General features: G+C 42.3%; 1 protein-coding gene across 2 annotated transcripts in view; it reads left to right on the top strand.

The window, feature by feature from the left end:
* The window catches only part of SIPA1L1 (signal induced proliferation associated 1 like 1), a 200,031-nt gene that overhangs the window by 108,963 nt on the left and 70,214 nt on the right, over positions 1-20,854 (top strand). For both annotated transcript variants that reach the window (XM_066631765.1, XM_066631761.1), the window contains exon 3: positions 18,607-20,388. In XM_066631765.1, the coding sequence (XP_066487862.1) occupies positions 18,897-20,388 (1,492 nt within the window). In that variant the 5' untranslated portion in view covers positions 18,607-18,896. The remainder of the gene's footprint in view (positions 1-18,606; positions 20,389-20,854) is intronic.

Here is a 20,854-nt window from a genome sequence, read left to right as displayed (position 1 = left end):
ACAGACTACTGTACTGCTGTCTGACCAATAGACTAATAGACAGACAGGCAAATGTACTTATGAGGATTGCTGGAACAGAGACAACTGGAGACTGCTGGAACAGAGACTGCTGGGGACTGTTGTGTGGCTGCCATGCCGAAGACCTGCTGAGGACCAAGGTGTTGCTGTGGTGGCTGGATACGTTGCTGGCAGGCGAGGGGAGGAAGGACCACCTCTGCAGGTTGGCTCTGCAGGCGAGCTACCTTGATGGTGGGGTCCAGCAGTGCTGCAGTGCAGAACTAGGGCCATTGTTGGGAAACAGAGGTGAGCTAATTAGCTTAAAGTGGGCATAGGTTCTCTAGGTGAATCTTGGACCTGGATTTTGACAGAACAATATCTGAAGGGCTGTAACAAGTGAGGACTTGCTCTCTGTGACACCTGAGGGCAGGACTAGAACAAGTTGGTTGAAGTAGGGAAGTAGATTTTAGCTAGACATGAGGAAATATTTCCTTAACTGTAAGAACTGTTTGGTGCTGGAATAGTCTGCCTTGTTCAATAATGGGCTTTCCCTCAGAGGTTTTGAAACAGAGGCTTGACAATCCCTGTCGGGGTAGAAGATACTGAGCAGGGGGGGTTGACTAGCTGACTTCGAGGTACCCTCCAAACTCTAATATTCTAGGATTTTAAAACTGAAAAAATCTTGGGAAAACCAACTGAAACATATTTTGAGTGTTTTTATAATTCCTTGGAATGGAATGGAATCACTATCTACCAGGTGATTACACCTGACTTTTAATAGTATGAGCAAGCTGTAGATTCAGTAGAATGTTAAGTCACCTGATATGATTGTTTCATTAAACATTACATTCTCCTGTGTAAGTTCTGACTGTATTATTAGAAGAAACAATTTTCGAAGTTGAAATAAGATTTCTTGAAAGGTCTTGGGAGAATTAAGTTTAAAAACGTTGATCTGTGTTTTGGATTTTAAAAATGGGTTGCATTTCAGTTTCAGTATATTGTTGTCTGTTTGCCTGGTATCACTGTGAGTTCATGCTTTGAATTGTAATCCTAGTGAGATTTATACATGCCAAACCAGCAAACTTCTTAATGCCGAGACACATTAATGCGATGCTAATGCTGCTTGTGGTACTGTTTATCTAAATTTAAACCCTGAGGTATTAATACTTAATAGGTTTCTAAGGGATCTAAACCCAAATAAATAATTTTCTTCTTCATGCCTTCATCTTTCATTTGAGATTTTTCCTTGATGAATGATAATTTCTTCAGCCTATTCATAATGGTCTCTGAAAGCAGAGTTAGGTTCATGTGTGTTTTGTTCTGTCTTGAGCGATGAAAGAGAACCTGCCTTACAAAACATTTTATTGCTTGATGGGGGAGGGTCATGGGTCAGGGCAAATTTAAATGTGCTGTTGAAGTTCATATTCATGAATAGCACGAAATATTTAACTTATAATAATAATAATAATAATAATAATAATAATAATAATAATAATAATAATACTACAGGTATTTCTATACCGCCTTTCTTGGTCCTCAGATTTCTCCTTAGACTTTATTCAAGGCGGTTTACATAGGCAGGCAATTTAAATCCCCATAGGGATTTTTACAATTTGAAAGAAGATTTCTATCTTTCAAGAAACCACAACATTCAGATGTTTCGTTCTTGATCTGGCCGCACATTCTGGCCTCCATCCTCCCACACTCAGAGCAGATGGAATAGCTCGGCTCAGCTTGTCAGCTGCTTCAAGGTCGCACGATGCCAGTGGCCTTGAACTGGCAACCTTCAGATGTTATCTTCAGGCAAATGGAGGCTCAACCCTCTAGACCTGAGGTCTGCAACCTGTGTTTTTAGAGCCACATGCGGCTCTTTCAGCGGTCTGCTGCGGCTCCCAAGTGGGGGCTGGAAGCGGGGCGCCTTCCCCATGGCCGCCGCCCAGCCAGCCTAGCCCCAAGGGTGCCTCTGTGCTGCAGGCGCTGGCTGCTGGTGAGTGCGGGGTCGGGGCGCCGCCCTCGCCCACAGCAGCTCCTTCAGTAGGCAGGGGCAGCGGCGCTCTCCCGCACCTGCTCTCCGCGCCCCACTGCGAGCAGGCGCGGGGGGGCAGCCGGGCACCTCTTCCCTGCACCCTTCCTTCCTTCTCCCTGCAGTGGGCAGGGGCTGAACCGCGGGACAGGGCTGCTGGTGGCAGGTGCGGGGGGTGCTTTGCAGGGACCCCTGTGGCCGGGCAGGGAGAGCTGGTGGTGCATGGGCTCAGCGGGGAAGGGCGGGTGAAAGTGGGTGAAAGTGGCAAAGGGGGTGACAGAGTGCCTCTTTGTCACCCCCTTTGCCAAACTAATTACTATGTTAAAAATACAAAGGCATTTCCGAGGCAGATAAGCTGCGCTCCGAAGCCTCCTCCGACCCCTCCCTGCAACTTGGAGTGCTCAGCCCGAGGTGCGCGTGCACCTCCCCTGCACCCAGGCTGGGCTCTTCTCACCCTGGCACAGAGCAGGCAGGGGGATCCTTCGGCTCCATCCCTCTGAGTCTGGCAGGCTTCATTACGCCCTTTGCCTTAATGTTGCCCCCCCCCCACTGCAGAAGAGATGGGGTGACCGACCCTGGAGCTCACTGGAGTTCGCCTGCAGGGAGTGCACACTTTCCTGGGAGTAAGCCCCATTGAACTGAATGGGACTTACTTCTGAGTAGGCATGCTTAGAATTGGGAGCCAACTTCGGAATCAGCCCCTCTGGCCTTCGTGCGATTTCTCTCCTGGTCAATGCACCTGAGCAAGGAAGTCAGTCCCTGAAACCGACAGGGCAGACTTCCCAAAAGAAGTCTGAGGGTGGAGGATGCGATCCTGATACTACACACACTGACTAAGGAGGAAGCCCCATGGAAATCAAAGAGGCGCTTACTTCTGAGTAAGCCTGCATAAGTCTACCCATTGCTTCGATTCAGCGCAAAGTAGCATCTGTCAGTTTTTTTCCCCTCCCCTGACTCCACTTTGGAGTCAAACGAAATCCCACTGATTTTAACACACTATAGTTTTTTATACATAGCATAAAGGTAAAAAAAACTATATATGCAGTGTTATCTTCATTTTAGATGTCAAGAGGGTTTTGTGGCTCCTGAGGTTTTCTTTCCTCCGGAAAACGGGTCCAAATGGCTCTTTGAATGTTTAAGGTTGCCGACCCCTGCTCTAGACCCTCCTCCTCCTCCTGTTTGTTATATAAAACAAACAATATGGCTACAGCGTATCCGTTTCACTGTACATCTCAGCAGAAGCCTAGGCAACATTCTATAACTTGTTTGGCTGTATGCTGTAGATTTCCTCCAAAGTAAAGCTACCGTTGTAAAGAGACAGGAGTAAGCCTAATTGAACACAGTAGGATGCACTTTGATTAGATATACATAGGAAGTGCTGTAGATCAGTGGTTCTCAAACTTATAGCACCAGGACTCACTTTTTAGAATGAGAATCTGTCAGGACCCACGGGAAGTAATGTCATGATCAGAAGTGACATCAAGCAGGAAAATTTTTCACAATCCTAGGCTGCAATCCTACCCATACTTACCCAGGAGTAAGTCCCATTGACTGTCATTGTTAAAAACGTACGCATAGTAGCCTGTTAAAAGTACAGATGTGTAACATTTCCCCAAATCCTGTCACATACCATGTTAGCATCAAGTCTAATATATTAAAACCCCTGCTAATTGGGTAAGAGGCACTTTTTCAAGTGGGTGCTCCTCTTTTTAGCAGGGCGAGAGTAACTGGCCCACCTCACCCCAGCACTGTCTGTTCTAGTGGCTGTCTGCTGGTATTCATTTGCATCTTTTTAGATTGTGAGCCCTTTTGGGACAGGGAGCCATTTAGTTATTTGATTTTTCTCTGTAAACCGCTTTGTGAACTTTTAGTTGAAAAGCGGTATATAAATACTGTTAATAATAATAATAATAATAATAAAATATTGAAATGAATGGGGACCCACCTGAAATTGACTCAAGACCCACCTACTGGGTCCCAACCCATACTTTGAGAAACACTGCTGTAGATGTTGTAGATGACAGTCCTTCAGTTCAGTTTTTCAGTTTATATTTTGTATGCTTTACTTTGTGATGCATTCATTTTGATGAATGGGAATGCCCATAATGTTGAGTAATATGAGGGATCAAGACTAGAATTCTCCTTCAGGAGGAGTGATGAAGAGTTGTATTATCAGTGTTCAACAACTGAGGCTGCAATCCTATACACACTTACCTGGAAGCAAGCCCCATTTATCATAATGGGACTTACTTCTGAGCAGAGATGTGTAGTATTGTACTGTTAATCCACAAGTGCAGCCATTTTCAACCACTGTTCAGTGGCACATTGGTGTGACATGGAAGGTCCCCAGGTGTGCCACGGGAATTTGGAGAGGGTCTTTTATTAATAGGGCCGTTGGGAAATGTGAGCTCCCCATTGGCAGCACAATGTGCCTTGTCAATTATCAAAACGATGGTGTGTCTTGACCTTTCCAATGCCTTTCCAGTGTGCCATGAGATAAAAAAAGGTTGAAGATCCTACCTCACCCTATTGTTTCTCCCCCCCACCCCGAAAATGTCGCAAGTGGGTTCCCAGCACCATTTAAAACTTGGCCAACAGTCTGAGGCTAAGAGGCAAAGAAGGAAGGCCCATAGCCAGGGAGACAGACCAGGGACAGACTGCACTTGCTCCCAGTGTGGAAGGGATTGTCACTCCTGAATTGGCCTTTTCAGCCACACTAGACGCTGTTCCAGAACCACCTTTCAGAGTGCAATACCATAGTCTTTCGAGACTACCATAGTCTTTCAAGACTCGAGGCTTTCGAGACCATAGTCTTTCGAGCAGCAACAGCCGCATAAACTTGGTAGTTGGCTTTTGCTGATTGAACAGTTAATTATTAAACTGAGACAGAAGAAGGAAAATTAGGGACTGGGCATTGTGTACAAAGCTACACGGCAACCGTGATTGATCATCTCTGGAAGCAACAAGGGATCTTTGGGTAGATACAAAGTTATCATACACTTGATTTCCCTCACTTCTTTTCAGTGTAATGAAAGCTTACAGAAAAAGATTGGATTTAAAGTGGTAGCTTTTCATGGGCTAGATGCAGCCTGTAGGCCACCAGTTGCCAGCCCCTTTTACATCTGGTTGTGTTATTTGGCAGAGTATAAATAATGGCTCTGTTTTGTAAGCACTACTTTGTCCATGTGGCTACAGTTGTTTTAAATTTACCTTTTATATTGCAGTGGTTCTCACACATTTAGCACTGGGACCCACTTTTTATCTGTCAGGACCCACCGGAAGTGATGTCATGACCGGAAGTGACATCATCAAGCAGGAAAATTTTTCACAATCCTAGATTACAATCCTTCTCACACTTACCCAGGAGTAAGTCCCATTTACTATCACACTGTCATTGTTAAAATACTTTATATAGTAGCTTCTTAAAAGTACAGATCTGTATCATTTCCCCAAGTGCAGTCACATACCATGGTAGCATCAAGTCTAACATATTAAAATTAAAATATTGAAAAGAATGGAGACCCACCTGAACTTGGCTCGCGACCCACCTAGTGGGTCCCGACCCACCTTTGAGAAACACTGTTCTATTGATTCTGGTTTCCTTCCTTCTATTAGGGTCTGTTTAGATACTTAGGAGTACATTTAAGAATACAGTTGAATAACTTTTTGTATAAAGAAAAGCATTATTAAATGGGGGATGTGTAATGATTAACAGTGGTGGGGAGGAGACAGAAAGGGCTTGCACATGCACTATAAATGGCATGTGCACACACAGCTGCATTACATATCATATCCAGCAAAGGGGATGTGCATCAAGAAGCAGAAATCCTCCCTTTGCCCTCCCACCTACGCTCATTTGTGCACACATATATGTTAGAATCCCTGCCCAACTACACATCTCTCCAGTTTACAGTATTCTCTCTCCCTGTCATCCCCAGTTGCTAGTATAGAAGTGCTGGCAAGCAAGCATCTGAAACCCAGCATGAGAAAGAATCGCCTGAGTGTGTTAAACTCAGTATAACCTCCAGTAAACCTCTAGTCTCAGCAAGTTATGCGTAGGCTTCCATTTGTAAACTGGGAAGTTGGTTGGTCATTCTCTCATGGTAACGGCTGTCTGTCTTCATGCATTTCACACATTTCATGCATGCATTTCATGCATGGTAACGGCATTTCTGTCTTCATGCATCAGTATGCAAAAACAAGGTGGATTCTTTGTTGTGTTTTCTTAAGAATGGAATCCTTCTACCCTTTGCTCTTCCCAAACAAGCATAGATGGACACTTGTTCTGCTAATATGGTGTTTCTATTATATTGAATTTTTCCCCCCCACAATATGACAATTTTTGCAAAAAATGTTTTATTCTATGCATTTTATATTAGTGGTTCCCCTATCGTTCTATATTTCAGTATACGTTTGACACTAAATTCATTTCACTTGTCCAGATATCAGGAAACTGTAGTCGGTGTTTCTTTCCCAATCTTTCTTAAAACTCTGTCAACTCCATCTGTGTATATGTGGGATCATTCAGCCTTATTAATAGTCTGTTAAATGCTATTGCAATATACTGTGCTATTGGGCAGCAGGACTCCTCTTTTTAACTATACATATTTATTTATGCATTTTAATTTGGTTCATTTTAAATCTGGACATCTAAAATAAAATTGGAGCTCATCAACTATAAAGTTGATTAGTTTCACCTTCTGTCAAACAGCGCATTGCTCAAGCAGCACACTTGAAATGCAAATCTCCTTTTTATTTTTAGCAAACAATTAATCCCTCACAGGGGAATGTGGGTGTAATTGTCACAGCTAGCAAAGGACTGCTATTAAACCAACTGCCACAGCAGGTGTTGGGAAGAATCTCCTTCAACTCATACCAGCCAGGAAGTACGTATTCATTTTTCATTGCAAAGATAGTAGTATGAAGGTGTACACTTCCTCTGCTGCTCTGTCATTTTTTATTGTTTTGGAGAATTTATTCTTCCTTCCCCACCTTCAGATCTTATACTTTATGTTTCCCTGAAGGCCACCTGATATACCTTGTTATTGCACTTCAAGCTGCTTTTTATTTTTATGCATGTAAGAATAATCCCTGAGTGGAATTGGGATGACTAATTTTGAAAAGGGACATATGACCTATATAAGCATCTAGAGCAGTGATTCTCAAACTTTTTAGCACTGGAACCCACTTTTTAGAATGATAATCTGTTGGAACCTGTTGAAAGTGATGTAATTAACATGGAAGTGATGTCATGGCTTGAAGTGGCATCATAAAGCAGGAAAATTTTTAGCACCCCTATATGACAAAATCAAATTAAGTAAATTAAAAGTTTACAATTAGTTAGAGAATTTAGTTAAAGAACACTTCCAACCCTTCCAAGTTGTTGCTGATCTGTTTAAAAATATTCCCCAAACATTCCAAAGACTGCAGTCCTATCCACACTTGCCCAGAAGTCTCATTGACTGTCATTGTTAAAGCACATACATAGTAGCCTGTTAAAAGTACAGATCTGTAACATTTCCCCGAATGCAGTCACATGCCAGAGTAGCATCAAGTCTAATTAATATATTAAAAATAAAATATTGAAATTAATGGGGACCCATCTGAAATTGGCTTGTGACCCACCCAGTGGGTCCCGACCCCAGTTTAAGAAACACTGATCTAGAGTGTTAGAGATTGAAGGCCTGTTGGGGTACACCTTTATCAAAAATGTGATCAACTTGCTTTTCCTAAGGTTTGCGCTTCCACCTTTTCTCTGCCGCTTCCCATGTACTTCTTCCAGTGTGTTTCTCTTAGCACAGACACAGCTTGCCAGCAAGCAATTAGGAATCTAAGTCTGCAAAGCTTATGTTTCAAACTCTATTAGTTTGCATTCTGGGTCAAAATATAGTGATATAAACAGCAGAAGGTTCTTGTGGGGAGAACTACTGTTTTCTCTAGGCTAAGAGGTTTGAAGGATCTTAATGATGATCTTCTTACTTGGCTGCTCTCCCAAGAGTACCTGTCATGTACCTCATGGTCTTCTGGCGATGGCTGAAAATGTTTTTGTTCCATCTTGCATTGTCCCGTGTCTCTATAGCAATGCTTTGGTTATAAATAATTGCCCTCCTCCAGTTTGTTGTTGCCATTATGATTTTATTTGTTTTATATATTTTAGTTCTTAAATTGTTAGAGCATTTGCTCTAGCATTGGAAAGGAATGAATGAATGAATTCATCCTTAGGGATGTCACCACTTGGACACATAATATTTGGTTTCTGAGAGCCAAGTGTCAGTCCGTCTGCTTGGAGGAGCTGTTCTGTTTTGTTGCAGCTAGGCTAGTTAATGGCATTGTTGTTGTTCATTATTGTTAAGAATATTTATAACCTAATTTCATCAGAGAGCAGTTTATAAACTGGTTTTCATATCTAAATAAGTACATAATTCCCTGTTCCCAAAGGACACACAGTCTAAAAAAAGATACCATTAACACCCACTGGAAAAGTCACCATGCTGGGGTGAAAAGTTAGAGTTGCTCTTCTCTTGCAAAATATGAGTGCCTCTTTGCCCAGTTAGCAGGGATTATGTGCAACTGAGATAAATTATCTTTCAGTAAAGACTTCCGTTATTTGCCTTTGTGACATGATAAGTCACTCAGATACACTGAGAGGAATCTCTGATCTCAGTTTGGTTTGAAAGATGCTCACCAGTTTTACAGCTGTGAGCATAGTTCAGAGAGGGGGTGCCAGGACTTTTGCAAGGCCTGTGACTCCCCATTACTGCCTTTTCTTTGCAATGTGTAATCATGGGCAATTAGAAAACTAGGCTTTGCCACCTGTGCAGAGGTGTTCTTAGCTCCTTTAAATATTAGCCGTGAGATACTAATTGGTCAAGTCAGTCAGTGCTGTTCAGTCAGGCAATTGACTAGCATGCTTTGTGCTTTGCAAAACTCGCTCAGCTGACTAATTTTTCTTTCTGCTTGCAAATGCCTTTTCACATTAGTGCTGTCTTTCATTTTCCATGTTAATTAAAAGTATCTGTGGCAATTTGAAAGAACTTTTTGAGTGAGATCTACCCATGTTTATTACTCTGTTTATAATAGATATCCTCTGTGGATTAAACATATAATTTAAATTTATTTTTGTGTAAAAACATAATTTACTTTTTTCCTGGGAAGTCATCACACAGTTGATGTGATTTACTGTCAGAATCTAGAATCTGAAAATGAAGAGCGAACCTTCACATTGTAAAGCAATGTGGAGCTTACAAATGAATCAGATAGTTTTTGTGCATCTCTGCAGTTTTATGCTTGCCTTATCTACTACTAAAAGCATTAGGGCATTGCATCAATCAATGTTAATGGCCATTTCTTAGCACGACTGGATTTTTTTAGTCTGCCGTGTGTTATGGAATCCTTACTGCATTGGAAACAGCTGACAGAAGCAGTTTAAAACTATTGGTTGAATTTCCATTTCATTGCTTTTAGTATCTCAAGCAAGCAACTTCTGTCTTTAATTCACTAAAACTGCTAGAACTTATTAGTTCTATTAGATTCTTATTATCTTATAAGAACATAAGAACAGCCCCACTGGCTCAGGCCATAGGCCCATCTAGTCCAGCTTCCTGTATCTCACAGCGGCCCACCAAATGCCCCAGGGAGCACACCAGATAACAAGAGACCTCATCCTGGTGCCCTCCCTTGCATCTGGCATTCTGACATAACCCATTTCTAAAATCAGGAGGTTGCGTATACACATCATGGCTTGTACCCCATAATGGATTTTTCCTCCAGAAACTTGTCCAATCCCCTTTTAAAGGCGTCTAGGCTAGACGCCAGCACCACATCATGTGGCAAGGAGTTCCACAGACTGACCACACGCTGAGTAAAGAAATATTTTCTTTTGTCTGTCCTACCCCTCCCAACACTCAATTTTAGTGGATGTCCCCTGGTTCTGGTATTATGTGAGAGTGTAAAGAGCATCTCCCTATCCAGTCTGTCCATCCCCTGCATAATTTTGTATGTCTCAATCATGTCTCCCCTCAGGCGTCTCTTTTCTAGGCTGAAGAGGCCCAAACGCCGTAGCCTTTCCTCATAAGGAAGGTGCCCCAGCCCCGTAATCATCTTACTCGCTCTCTTTTGCACCTTTTCCATTTCCACTATGTCTTTTTTGAGATGTGGTGACCAGAACTGGACACAATACTCCAGGTGTGGCCTTACCACAGATTTGTACAACGGCATTATAATATTAGCCGTTTTGTTCTCAATACCCTTCCTAATGATCCCAAGCATAGAATTGGCCTTCTTCACTGCCGCCGCACATTGGGTCGACACTTTCATCGACCTGTCCACCACCACCCCAAGATCTCTCTCCTGATCTGTCACAGACAGCTCAGAACCCATCAGCCTATATCTAAAGTTTTGATTTTTTGGCCCAATGTGCATGACTTTACACTTACTGACATTGAAGCACATCTGCCATTTTGCTGCCCATTCTGCCAGTCTGGAGAGATCCTTCTGGAGCTCCTTACAATCACTTCTGGTCTTCACCACTCGGAAAAGTTTGGTGTCATCTGCAAACTTAGCCACTTCACTGCTCAACCCTGTCTCCAGGTCATTTATGAAGAGGTTGAAAAGCGCCGGTCCCAGGACAGATCCTTGGGGCACACCGCTTTTCACCTCTCTCCATTGTGAAAATTGCCCATTGATACCCACTCTCTGCTTCCTGGCCTCCAACCAGTTCTCAATCCATGAGAGGACCTGTCCTCTAATTCCCTGACTGTGGAGTTTTTTCAGTAGTCTTTGGTGACGGACCATGTCAAACGCTTTCTGAAAGTCCAGATATATAATGTCCACGGGTTCTCCCACATCCACATGCCTGTTGACCTTTTCAAAGAATTCTATAAGGTTCATGAGGCAAGACTTACCCTTACAGAAGCCATGCTGACTCTCCCTCAGCAAGGCCTGTTCATCTATGTGTTTTGAGATCCTACTGAACTTTATTCAGGGAGTTCAGCTACCTAGGCACAGTGGAGTGGTTGAATGTTTATGGATGTTGTCATAAGCCACTGTTTCCATATCAGTTAGGATGCTTCTAGTACAATGCAGGGGACCACAGATATTAGCATCCCATATAACAATCCCATGATTCTTTGCAAGTCCTGTAGAGGATTTCAGAAAAAAAGGAATTCGTTCAAACGTGCAGTGGTATGGCTAAGGCAAGAAACAGTAGTCGGTAGCCCAAGCTTTCATGCAGGTAGGAGGAAACAGCCTTCTTACCAGATCCTCTCTCCAGTGGGAGAGAAGCAGACTTCTCTCCTTGCCTAGAGATTTGGAGAAAGACAGCTTTGTTCTTGCAAGTCTCTGTTCACCTCCTCTGTTTCTTTCTTTGTCCCCTGTCTTCTTGTCTTCATTGCCTGTCTTTATTTTTGGTTCTTTGTTGATTTCCCCCAGCCCCTATATATTTAGTTTAAATGAACATTTTGTTTAGGTTCTTGCCAAACAAGTTTCTCCCAGTCGTGATGTACAGTCCATCTCTTGTCAGGAGTCTTTCATAGTGTAGGCTGTGGTTCAAGAAATCAAAGTGTTCTTAATGACTTCATATTTGTAACCAGCTGTTCACTATCAGGATTCTGCTTTCCCTTATTATGCCTTGATTTTCAACAGGAAGGATTGATGGAAACACCACTTGTGCCCCTCACTACTTCTCTTCTCTTTCCTGAATCTCGTAATGTCTTGAGATCCTTCCAAGGCTACTTCAGGGAGCACTGTTTGTTTCTACATGGAACAGCAGAAAGGGATAACTGGCACCAGATTTGAGTCTTGGCAACCTCTATCATATCCCAGACATATGCACCAGGAAGGTGGCACACTTTCCAAGGTGACATGTCTGGCGTGCACACTATGCCCCTCTCAATAGGGAGTCACCTATCACAACCACACATTGTCTTCTCCTTTGGTAACTGACAATCCTCCTCTCTGGTCTCTGAAGTTTGGGGTGGCAGTTCTTGTCCAGGTGGGCACAAATCATCCTCCCCAGTGCTTGCTTTGTATTAGTTGTTTGGCTCTAGTGGCACATAAATGCCTCCTGATTCTTCTGTTCCATTCTGTCATGTGTTTCCATGTGTCTACACCTTCTGCTGTGTTTTCTTCGCCTTCGACAGGCACCCCTTCCTTCTTGGAGAGTTCCTTCTGTTTTGTCCAGGAACTCTTCATCCACCGTAGTGAGTCTTTATGTGGAAATGCATGCCTCAAACCCAATCTCCTGTTCCAGCAGGGAGAGAAGCTTGCATTTGAAACAGGTATAGGTCTCTGCTGTGTTTCTCTTGTTCTCCATGTTGCTTGAAGCTGCAGATACTCCAGTGGTGATCTTTGGACTTCCTTTCTAAACTCCCATGTGGAGCGCCCTTGTTTTCTGTTAATTTTCCCTGTTTGTGAGCTCCATTTGCAATCTCACAATCTGTAGGTGTAACACCAAAGATAGCTGGCCATGAGTTAGAATGAATTCCCCCTACTTGAGGATTGTGGCTCCTCCCCCAAGCTGATCAGCTAGTGTCAAGGACTTGGGCAACAAACCCTACCCACTCTGTATCATGTGATCAGCACAAGTATGCGCATCAAAGAGGAGAAAGAAGAAAGGGGGAAGCAAGAAAAGGCCCAATCTCACCCCCTAATTCCTCACCAACAAGCAGCAGCCAGCTCCATATGCCCCCACAACAAAACGGCTGGCACTCTCATGCTTGTCCCCTCTTTTCCCTTCCCAACTCTCACGTAAAATTCCCATTTCCAGAAAGACTTCCTCCCCATTTTTTGCCTCCTTTTAAAATATACTTTAGAACTCCTGTTGATTGGATGTCACATAAGAGTAATAAAGAAAAGCCCACGCCAGGCTTTGAATATGCCCATAGTGTTTGCTTGTTCAGTAACCACTCTTCTGGTCTTCTGCCAGGTGAGAGTTTCAATCAGGTTGTCCAGACAAGGAAATCTTTTACAGATGTTCTTTTTCTTTTAGGACACAAATAATCAAGGTTTGTGTGGCCAATTAGACTGGTAGAACTTGTGACTTTCTAGTAAGAGTTATCAACTAGACTTATACAGAACTGTTATCCACGTGATTTTATATAATGAACTGTAATTTAAAAAAAATAGTGTGGAAGGCTGATTAAAGCTGTTGATGCAGAGAAACAGGCATACGCCTACACATGGGCTGCAGGCAGTTTGCTTGTGAGGATTTTGAGTTTGAATCTAAATCAAATTGTTTGTGATATATATAAAATGCAGGCTGGGAACAGATGTGAATATTTTCCATTACTGACCATAATTAATGAGTAAGACTGACAATTATGAAGCAAATATCCATAGCAGGATGTCTCCTGCCCACCCAGCATTATGGTCCCGTTCCATTTTACTCCAATCTGTTGCCTCAAAAGTCTTTAGTAGGACCTTCTCCCTGAAAGGCAGTGATCAGAGTGCGACACCGTATGGTAACTGAAGAAGACTAAGGGTGAAGGCAGAAAATTCTGCCTGAATAATTGCGGGCCAGTAAGGAGAAACTTCACAGACCTGATGCAGGAAATCCAGAGGTAGAGCATCCCAGACAGCCTCTTCTGGTAGACCTCCAGAGAGGGAGAGGCTCCTCCCTCCCACCCCAAGTAACTGGTTCAGTTGTTAAACTGCATGCTGATTGGCCACCACTGGTCAGGAAAGAAGAGGGAAAGCAGCATAGCAACTCACTTGCCCAGCTCCGTTGCTGGTTGGCTGGCCAGCTCATTTGACCCTGTTACTTTCCAGTAGGTGTATGGGATGGTTGATCTAGTGTTGCAGGTGAGGTTGAATTGGGTCCCAGCTCTTGACAAGTTGGATACTGTGTTAGATTATGGCTTAATTGCTCTGAATGCCTCGGTGATGTTTCCTTAATGGAAGTGAATGGCTGGCCTTTGAGATTGTGTTGGGGGCAGCAGATAAGAATTGGGTACCAGGCAGTGAGTGATTCTTGGTGATTTTTTGGTTTAATTGACATCTGGTAATCTTGTCACTCACCAAATGAGACACTCCCCAGCACTTTAACCTGTCTGGTTGGTGGACTGGGCATTTGATAATTCTTCAGGAAAGTGAGAAGATCTTACCCTTACTTTGGCATTTTCAGCTGCCTTCCACTCAGCCTAGCCAATGAGAGTGTGGAAGATACAATGAGTCCATAAAACAGGTGAGTAGGAGGCATTGCACATCCACTCCAAATTCCTCTTTTACGCTAGGTTTACATCATCACATTTTTGTGTGGAAACCACGCATAGCATTCCTGAATTTCCTACTGTTCTAGTTCACCAACCAATATTTCCAAACAATTGGAAATGTTAAGGCTTGTATAGTTGCCCAGATCTGATTTGTGAATGAATGTTGGATGCTTGAATGGGATAGAAGTGTTATGGGGCTGAGACCCAGCATGTTGCAGTCAATAGAGTATTGGACTTGGGCTTGAATAAAGCCTGGGTTTAAGTGCTGGCTCAGATGTGAAGCTTGTTGAATGGACTTGGGGAAGTTGCGGTCCCTCGGCTTAATCTACCCATCTGCTTGCAAGGATAAAATGAGATATCTGCATGTGTGCTGCCCTAGATGGGACACAGTAATATCAATTTGTATTATTTATTTATCCTTCTTGGTGTCTTTCTGCCAGAATTTGGAATCATGGCTACCAAATGTTCCGCAGACGGGGTCCACCATTATCATTGTGCTTTTAAAAATATTTGTAAATAACGTCAAAACTTTAATACGTACGCTAGGACTGAGAAGATGCAGATTCAAATCTTCACTCTGCCATGTCTGATCTTGGGCCAGTCACTGTCTCTAATACAAGGGAGTTCTTTTTTAAGGGTACAGTGAGGTGGGGAAGAGTAATCTGCTGCCCTGAGCTCTTTGGAGGAAGGACAGAAATGTATACAAGCAAAATTTCAGCACGTCAAGCAGGCAAAATTATGATGGTATCCTTCCTATTTGTGTCTTTAATTTTAGAAAATCTAGTATAGTACTTTATTTATAAAACTTGGCTCCCTGCTGAGATATCGCATTGTCTGTCTTGGTTGTTTCTCTCCCTGTTTTCCACTCCAATATTTAAGAGCCCAAGGCAATTGTCTTTAGGAGTGGATTGGTGGAAGTCATTAAATTTCTTTAAAGGTGGCATTCAGTTTTCAAAACCTTTCTTGCTTTGTGATCTTTCTTGTTTAGAAAGATCACAGATGACTTTAGAGCAGTTGTAAGTAAGAAAGCAGCAGTTGTCTATCTGTATAATTTTTAAATATTTCTGAGGATCTGTTAGCCCTATTTAGGAATTTATATATCAGGGTTGGCTCCAGGCTCTGCTGGACTTTGGTGCACTGTACAGTTCTGAGCCTCCTTATGCGTGACATTCTTCCCCACCCTGTTTGACTCTCACCTCATTCCCTTCCCCTGTTGTTCCCCCCAGCTTGCCCTTTCCCACTCAATTTTCCTCTTCCCTCCCCTTGCAGTATGCCACACTCACCTTTTCTCACCCCCAACTCTGCCTGCCCCCCCCCCCCGTTTACCTGGGAGCCCATCATCTAGCCAGCTCCCTGCAGACAGATAAATGGGTGGACAGGGCCAGTTTCTTTTTGCATCTCCTTCCTGCCCTGCAGTGCTCTCACACAGCAAGATCACCACCTGGGAGTTACTGGCTAAGGGAAAGGAGGAGGATGTGTTTGGGCCATGTCATTCTCTCTCCAGAGGCCCATAGGGGTTGTTTTCAATTTCCTTAGAGAGCCCCTGAGAGAACCCCATTGGCTGCCAGTGAGGTAGGCTCTTGGGAATGTGCCTAAGTTGATCTGCCCCTTATAAATATATATCTGCCCCTATAATATATATATATAGTTGATCTGCCCCTATAGATATAGTTGATCTGCCCCTATAAATATAAATAAGTATTCATAGCTTGCTCTTTTATTTTTTTTAATGTCAACTGATACTATATTTGTTTCTTCATTCATTCACTTTTACAGCTTTTCAAACATAGTCACAATACGTTCATTTCTCTATTTCTTCTAGTAATAAATTTCCTTTTCTCAAAAAAGGACTCTATGTAGTCTCCCATCCCTCATATGAGTATATGCTGATAAATTATCTAAAATTGCATTTTCATATAGTTTATTTTCCTGTTCTTTTACTTTTGAAATTTCAGTAGCTCTCCAGTTCTTTGCTTACAGACAGTTGTGTACAGCAGCATTTTTCTATGTCTGTTTTATATTTTCTAAATCTAAAGACAATGGCTTTTCTGAAACAGAGAGTGGAATGGAACTTTCTTGTCTGTTGTGTAAGCTCAGTGTAAATTAGTGCATGAAGGGCCATTGTAAACATGAGTTATTTAGAGTGGCTTGCTTGTTAATTCATAATTTAGCCATTGTGTTGCTGAAGGAAATGGGGCAGTCTGTCACTGCAATTGTTGTTTAAAAATGTAAGCACTGCTTTATTGTAATTATGGATAATAAAAAATTACCAAGAAAGCATGTGAACATTGCAAGCAAAAGGTGTTGCTTAAATACACAAAGGCTCCAGGATGCATATGTATAGAACAGCTTTTCTTGTGTGTGTCTGTGCACTGTTTATTGCAAGTAAGATTGGAATTTGCTGGTGGTTTTAGGCAGAAAATGTTCTGGCTGGATGTTTAATTACTGTGGAAGCAAGCTCTTGTTACTTTTGAGAAGAGACTGCAGAAAGTGCTGGTTTCCCTAGTACTGTCAGAAGCCTTGATTTGTACACAATGCTGCTCTGTCAATGTGGTGCTGGTTCAGCAGCATCCTTACATGCATAGACTTGGCAAGTATTTAAAGGCCACATTTTGTGTAATTGGTTTAGTCTTTGAATAGGATCCTCTTCTTTGTGTTAAAGGATGTATACAGCAGTGCAGAATTTTATGCTGACATGCCCTTGCCTTTGTCTGTTCCCCGCCAGGGTACATTTGTGGAGGTGTATGTGTGGGGTGGGGGCTAGATTCTTTAGAGAACAGCATAGCACGTTGTAATCAGTTAAGCACTAGTATGGTGTGGGAAGAGTCTTTTGTCTCTGTAACCTTCTAACATTAAAACCGAAAAGGTGCTTTATTTGTCATGGTGAAACATTTATTATTTTGATGCGCAAAAATTCATGAGTGTAGAAAATATTCATTCATGTATGAGGTCAAGGTTACATGATATTCATAAATGTTACAAGGACTGACTTTTTGTTTTTCACATGCTCCTTTTTCTTGTGGAACTTCAGGTAAAAATATAGTAGAAATACTTGTTTTCACTTGCTTTTTGCAGTCTGCTTTTCTAAGCAGCTTTAATATTAGTAATGTAAATATGAACATGTGGGATTCACCCTATCTTCATCTTTTTTTTTTTCTTACCCTGAATGTTGTCCATCTCTTTGTGCCCTTAGAAAAACCCTACTCTGGTTTCTCTAAGGATTTTCTAGATCTAATCGTTCTCACTTTTTGAGCAGGAGTGTCTTTCTTGGGGATTTTACGCTGTCAGAGCAGGGCACTTTTGCTGTTGGGAAAACATTTCCCTATAATGTCCCCACCCCTCATTAGCCAGCACCCAAGTAGTGGCCCTGGCCAGGAATGTGACATGGATATAGAATTGACTGTACATATTTGAAATTGGCAGATTGCTTTCCAAGGCAGCAACTTGAGGGTTCAGCTTCCCAGAAGTGCCCATCAGCAACTCCTGACCCCCTGCTGTTGCTTTTCACTATCATTTGCCTGCCTGTTGGTTCTCCAGGCAAGTGAGCAGATGACAGTGAAGAAAATTAACTGATGCCACAGGTTGTAACAGCACTCTAGAACAGTAAGGTTAACTTTTGTCAAGGCCCAACTGGATTGACTCAGTATTGAGAGTTGAGATTGTTGGACTTGTAGCATGAGTTCTTTGGAACTCCCTGTCCAGAGAAGCCCATCTTGCAACATCTTTATACTCCTTTTATCATATTTGTGATATTTCTGTGTTTGAGAGAGCTTCCTGTGAGAATTGATAATTGTATGTTTTTGTATTACTGCTGCTTTGGAGTGATGTTGTATTTGTTTTGTTGGGCATCTTGAGTAGAACAGCATTTCATAAATAATAAGTGCATACCTTGGACATATTTAAGGGAATAGCAGTAGCCTGGTTTCTCAGTCTTCTTTCCAGTCTCCCACTGCAGGAAGAAGCTCAGAATTACATCTGGTCTTCAACTATATGTGTTGTCAAAAGTTTATTTGCATAAGAAATCTCAAATGCTGTTTCCTAATTGAGCAGCATGTTGTTCAGCAATATTTTGCTGGTTTAGGTGAGGGTACTATTTCTGCAGGTGTTGATCTCAATGAATGTCTGTTTTATTGATAGAAAAGTAACTTGCATCATCTGTGGTTAAAGCAACAAAATATGTTGGTTCCCTTGTTTCCATGGCTTTGCTTACAGGAAAATAGATAGAAATTGTCTACATTAATGTAAATATGTATATAGAACATTCACTTTGTCTTTCTTTCTTCCTATATGTTTAAAGCAAGAAAATAGATAGAAATTGTCTCCGTAAATGCAAATAAGTGTATAGAACATTCACTTAGTCTTTCTTTCTTTCTCTAGGTTTCAACAATTGAAATTTTGGTACTCTGAGCAATGCCAAGATGTTTTGGAAGAGTGAAAAGATGAGGGCTTGCTAAAATGGAGGAATTAAGCATCTACAAACTCAGAAGTGATTAAACGAGAGTTGAACTTCTATATTTTTTTAACTGCTGCATTAAATGATTGCAACTGGGATCTCATGCAACCTCTGTATTTTCTGGAGAATCTTCTCCAGAAGAGAGTTATATGTTTAAAAGGCAGAGATGATTGTGAGTTCTTTTGGAGCTTACTAACACTAAACATACTTTCTAATGATGACCAGCTTGAAGCGGTCCCAGACTGAAAGGGCTGTTGCCACTGGCATATCAGATGGCACTCCTAAAGTGCATTCAGATGACTTTTACATGAGACGCTTTAGGTCACAGAATGGCAGCTTGGGATCTTCAGTGATGGCTCCGGTAGGCCCTCCACGAAATGATGGGTCTCATCACCTTACCTCTACTCCTGGAGTACCTAAAATGGGAGTTAGGGCAAGGATTGCTGACTGGCCTCCAAGAAAGGAAAATGTCAAAGAAAACAGCAGATCAAGCCAAGATATGGATACATCAAGCTGCCTTGATAGCATGTCTTCAAAAAGTAGTCCTGGGAGTCAGGGGAGCTCCATTAACTTAAACACCAGTGACTCTGTCATGCTAAAGAGTATCCAAAACACACTTAAAAACAAAACAAGACAATCTGAGCACCTAGATTCTAGGTTTCTCACACCTGATGGCTATCACAGCTCCCCAAGGAAAGCTCTTCGCAGAATCAGACAGCGTAGTAATAGTGACATTACCTTAAGTGAACTTGATGTGGATAGCTATGATGAATGTATCTCACCCAGTTATAAATCTGGACCAGCACTGCACAGAGAATATGGCAGCACCTCATCAATAGATAAGCAGGGTACATCAGGGGATAGTTTTTTTGATTTATTGAAAGGTTATAAAGATGAAAAGTCTGATCAGAGAGTTCAGGCCACCAGCAAGTTTGGTGAACTCCTCATCGCTAGTGGAAGTAAGGGTTCAGGGTTTTCTTTGGATGTAATAGATGGGCCCATTACTCAGAGGGAGAACCTCCGACTATTTAAGGAAAGGGAGAAACCACTGAAGAGGCGTTCAAAATCGGAGACGGGAGATTCTTCCATTTTTCGAAAGCTGCGTAATGCCAAAGGTGAAGGGGATCTCGGGAAGTCTTCAGACCTTGAGGACAGCAGATCTGAAGACAGTGTCAGACCTTGGACTTGCCCAAAGTGTTTTGCCCATTATGATGTTCAGAGTATACTATTTGATTTAAATGAAGTGGCAGTCAACCGGCACAACGTTATTAAACGAAGGAATACAACGACTGGCGCATCTGCTGCAGCAGCGGCATCCTTAGTTTCAGGGCCATTGTCCCATTCTGCAAGTTTTAATTCCCCCATGGGCAGTACTGAAGACTTGAATTCCAAGGGAAGTCTCGGTATGGACCAAGGAGATGATAAAAGCAATGATCTTGTGATGAGTTGTCCTTATTTTCGTAATGAGATTGGTGGAGAAGGAGAAAGAAAGATCAGCCTTTCCAAATCAAACTCTGGATCCTTCAGTGGCTGTGAAAGTGCCTCTTTTGAATCTACTCTAAGCTCACATTGCACAAATGCAGGAGTGGCTGTACTTGAAGTACCCAAGGAAAATCTGGTATTACACTTGGACAGAGTGAAAAGATACATAGTTGAACATGTAGATCTTGGCGCATACTATTTTCGGAAATTCTTCTATCAGAAAGGTGAGCAGTCATATACTGTACCACAGTACTTTGCTATTTGTCTCAGGTTCTGTTGAGATATACCAGGTTCCCTCCAGGAAATCTGATGCTTCACCCCACCCTGGGAATCACGTCAAAACCAGATGTACAGTCATGCCCAGATGGTACATATGGGGTAGATTTCCACTGCCACCAGAAATGCAGGGTAAGGGTCATGTTTCCAGGGTCACATTTCCACTCCTTCACTAAGCTTGGGGGTGTGTCTGCCAACCTACAGCCTTCACACTGAGTTATCTAAGGGAGAATTTTGGGAATCATTTTGACCAACCTTCTTGCTTCACTTATTTCCCTCTCTTATCCACACATACCCAAAAATCACACATAGTTAAGCTACCTCTCACTATCATGCAAGATGTCGGAGCAGGAGGTCAATTGTTCTATATAGGTTAAATCACTAAGCAAGTTGGTTTTAATCAAAAGAATAGTT

The sequence above is a fragment of the Tiliqua scincoides genome, chromosome 1 (genome assembly GCF_035046505.1).
Source record: "Tiliqua scincoides isolate rTilSci1 chromosome 1, rTilSci1.hap2, whole genome shotgun sequence".
Taxonomy (NCBI): domain Eukaryota; kingdom Metazoa; phylum Chordata; class Lepidosauria; order Squamata; family Scincidae; genus Tiliqua; species Tiliqua scincoides.
The sequence above is the reverse complement of the archived record's forward strand: the minus strand, read 5'-3'. Positions and strand labels throughout refer to the sequence as shown.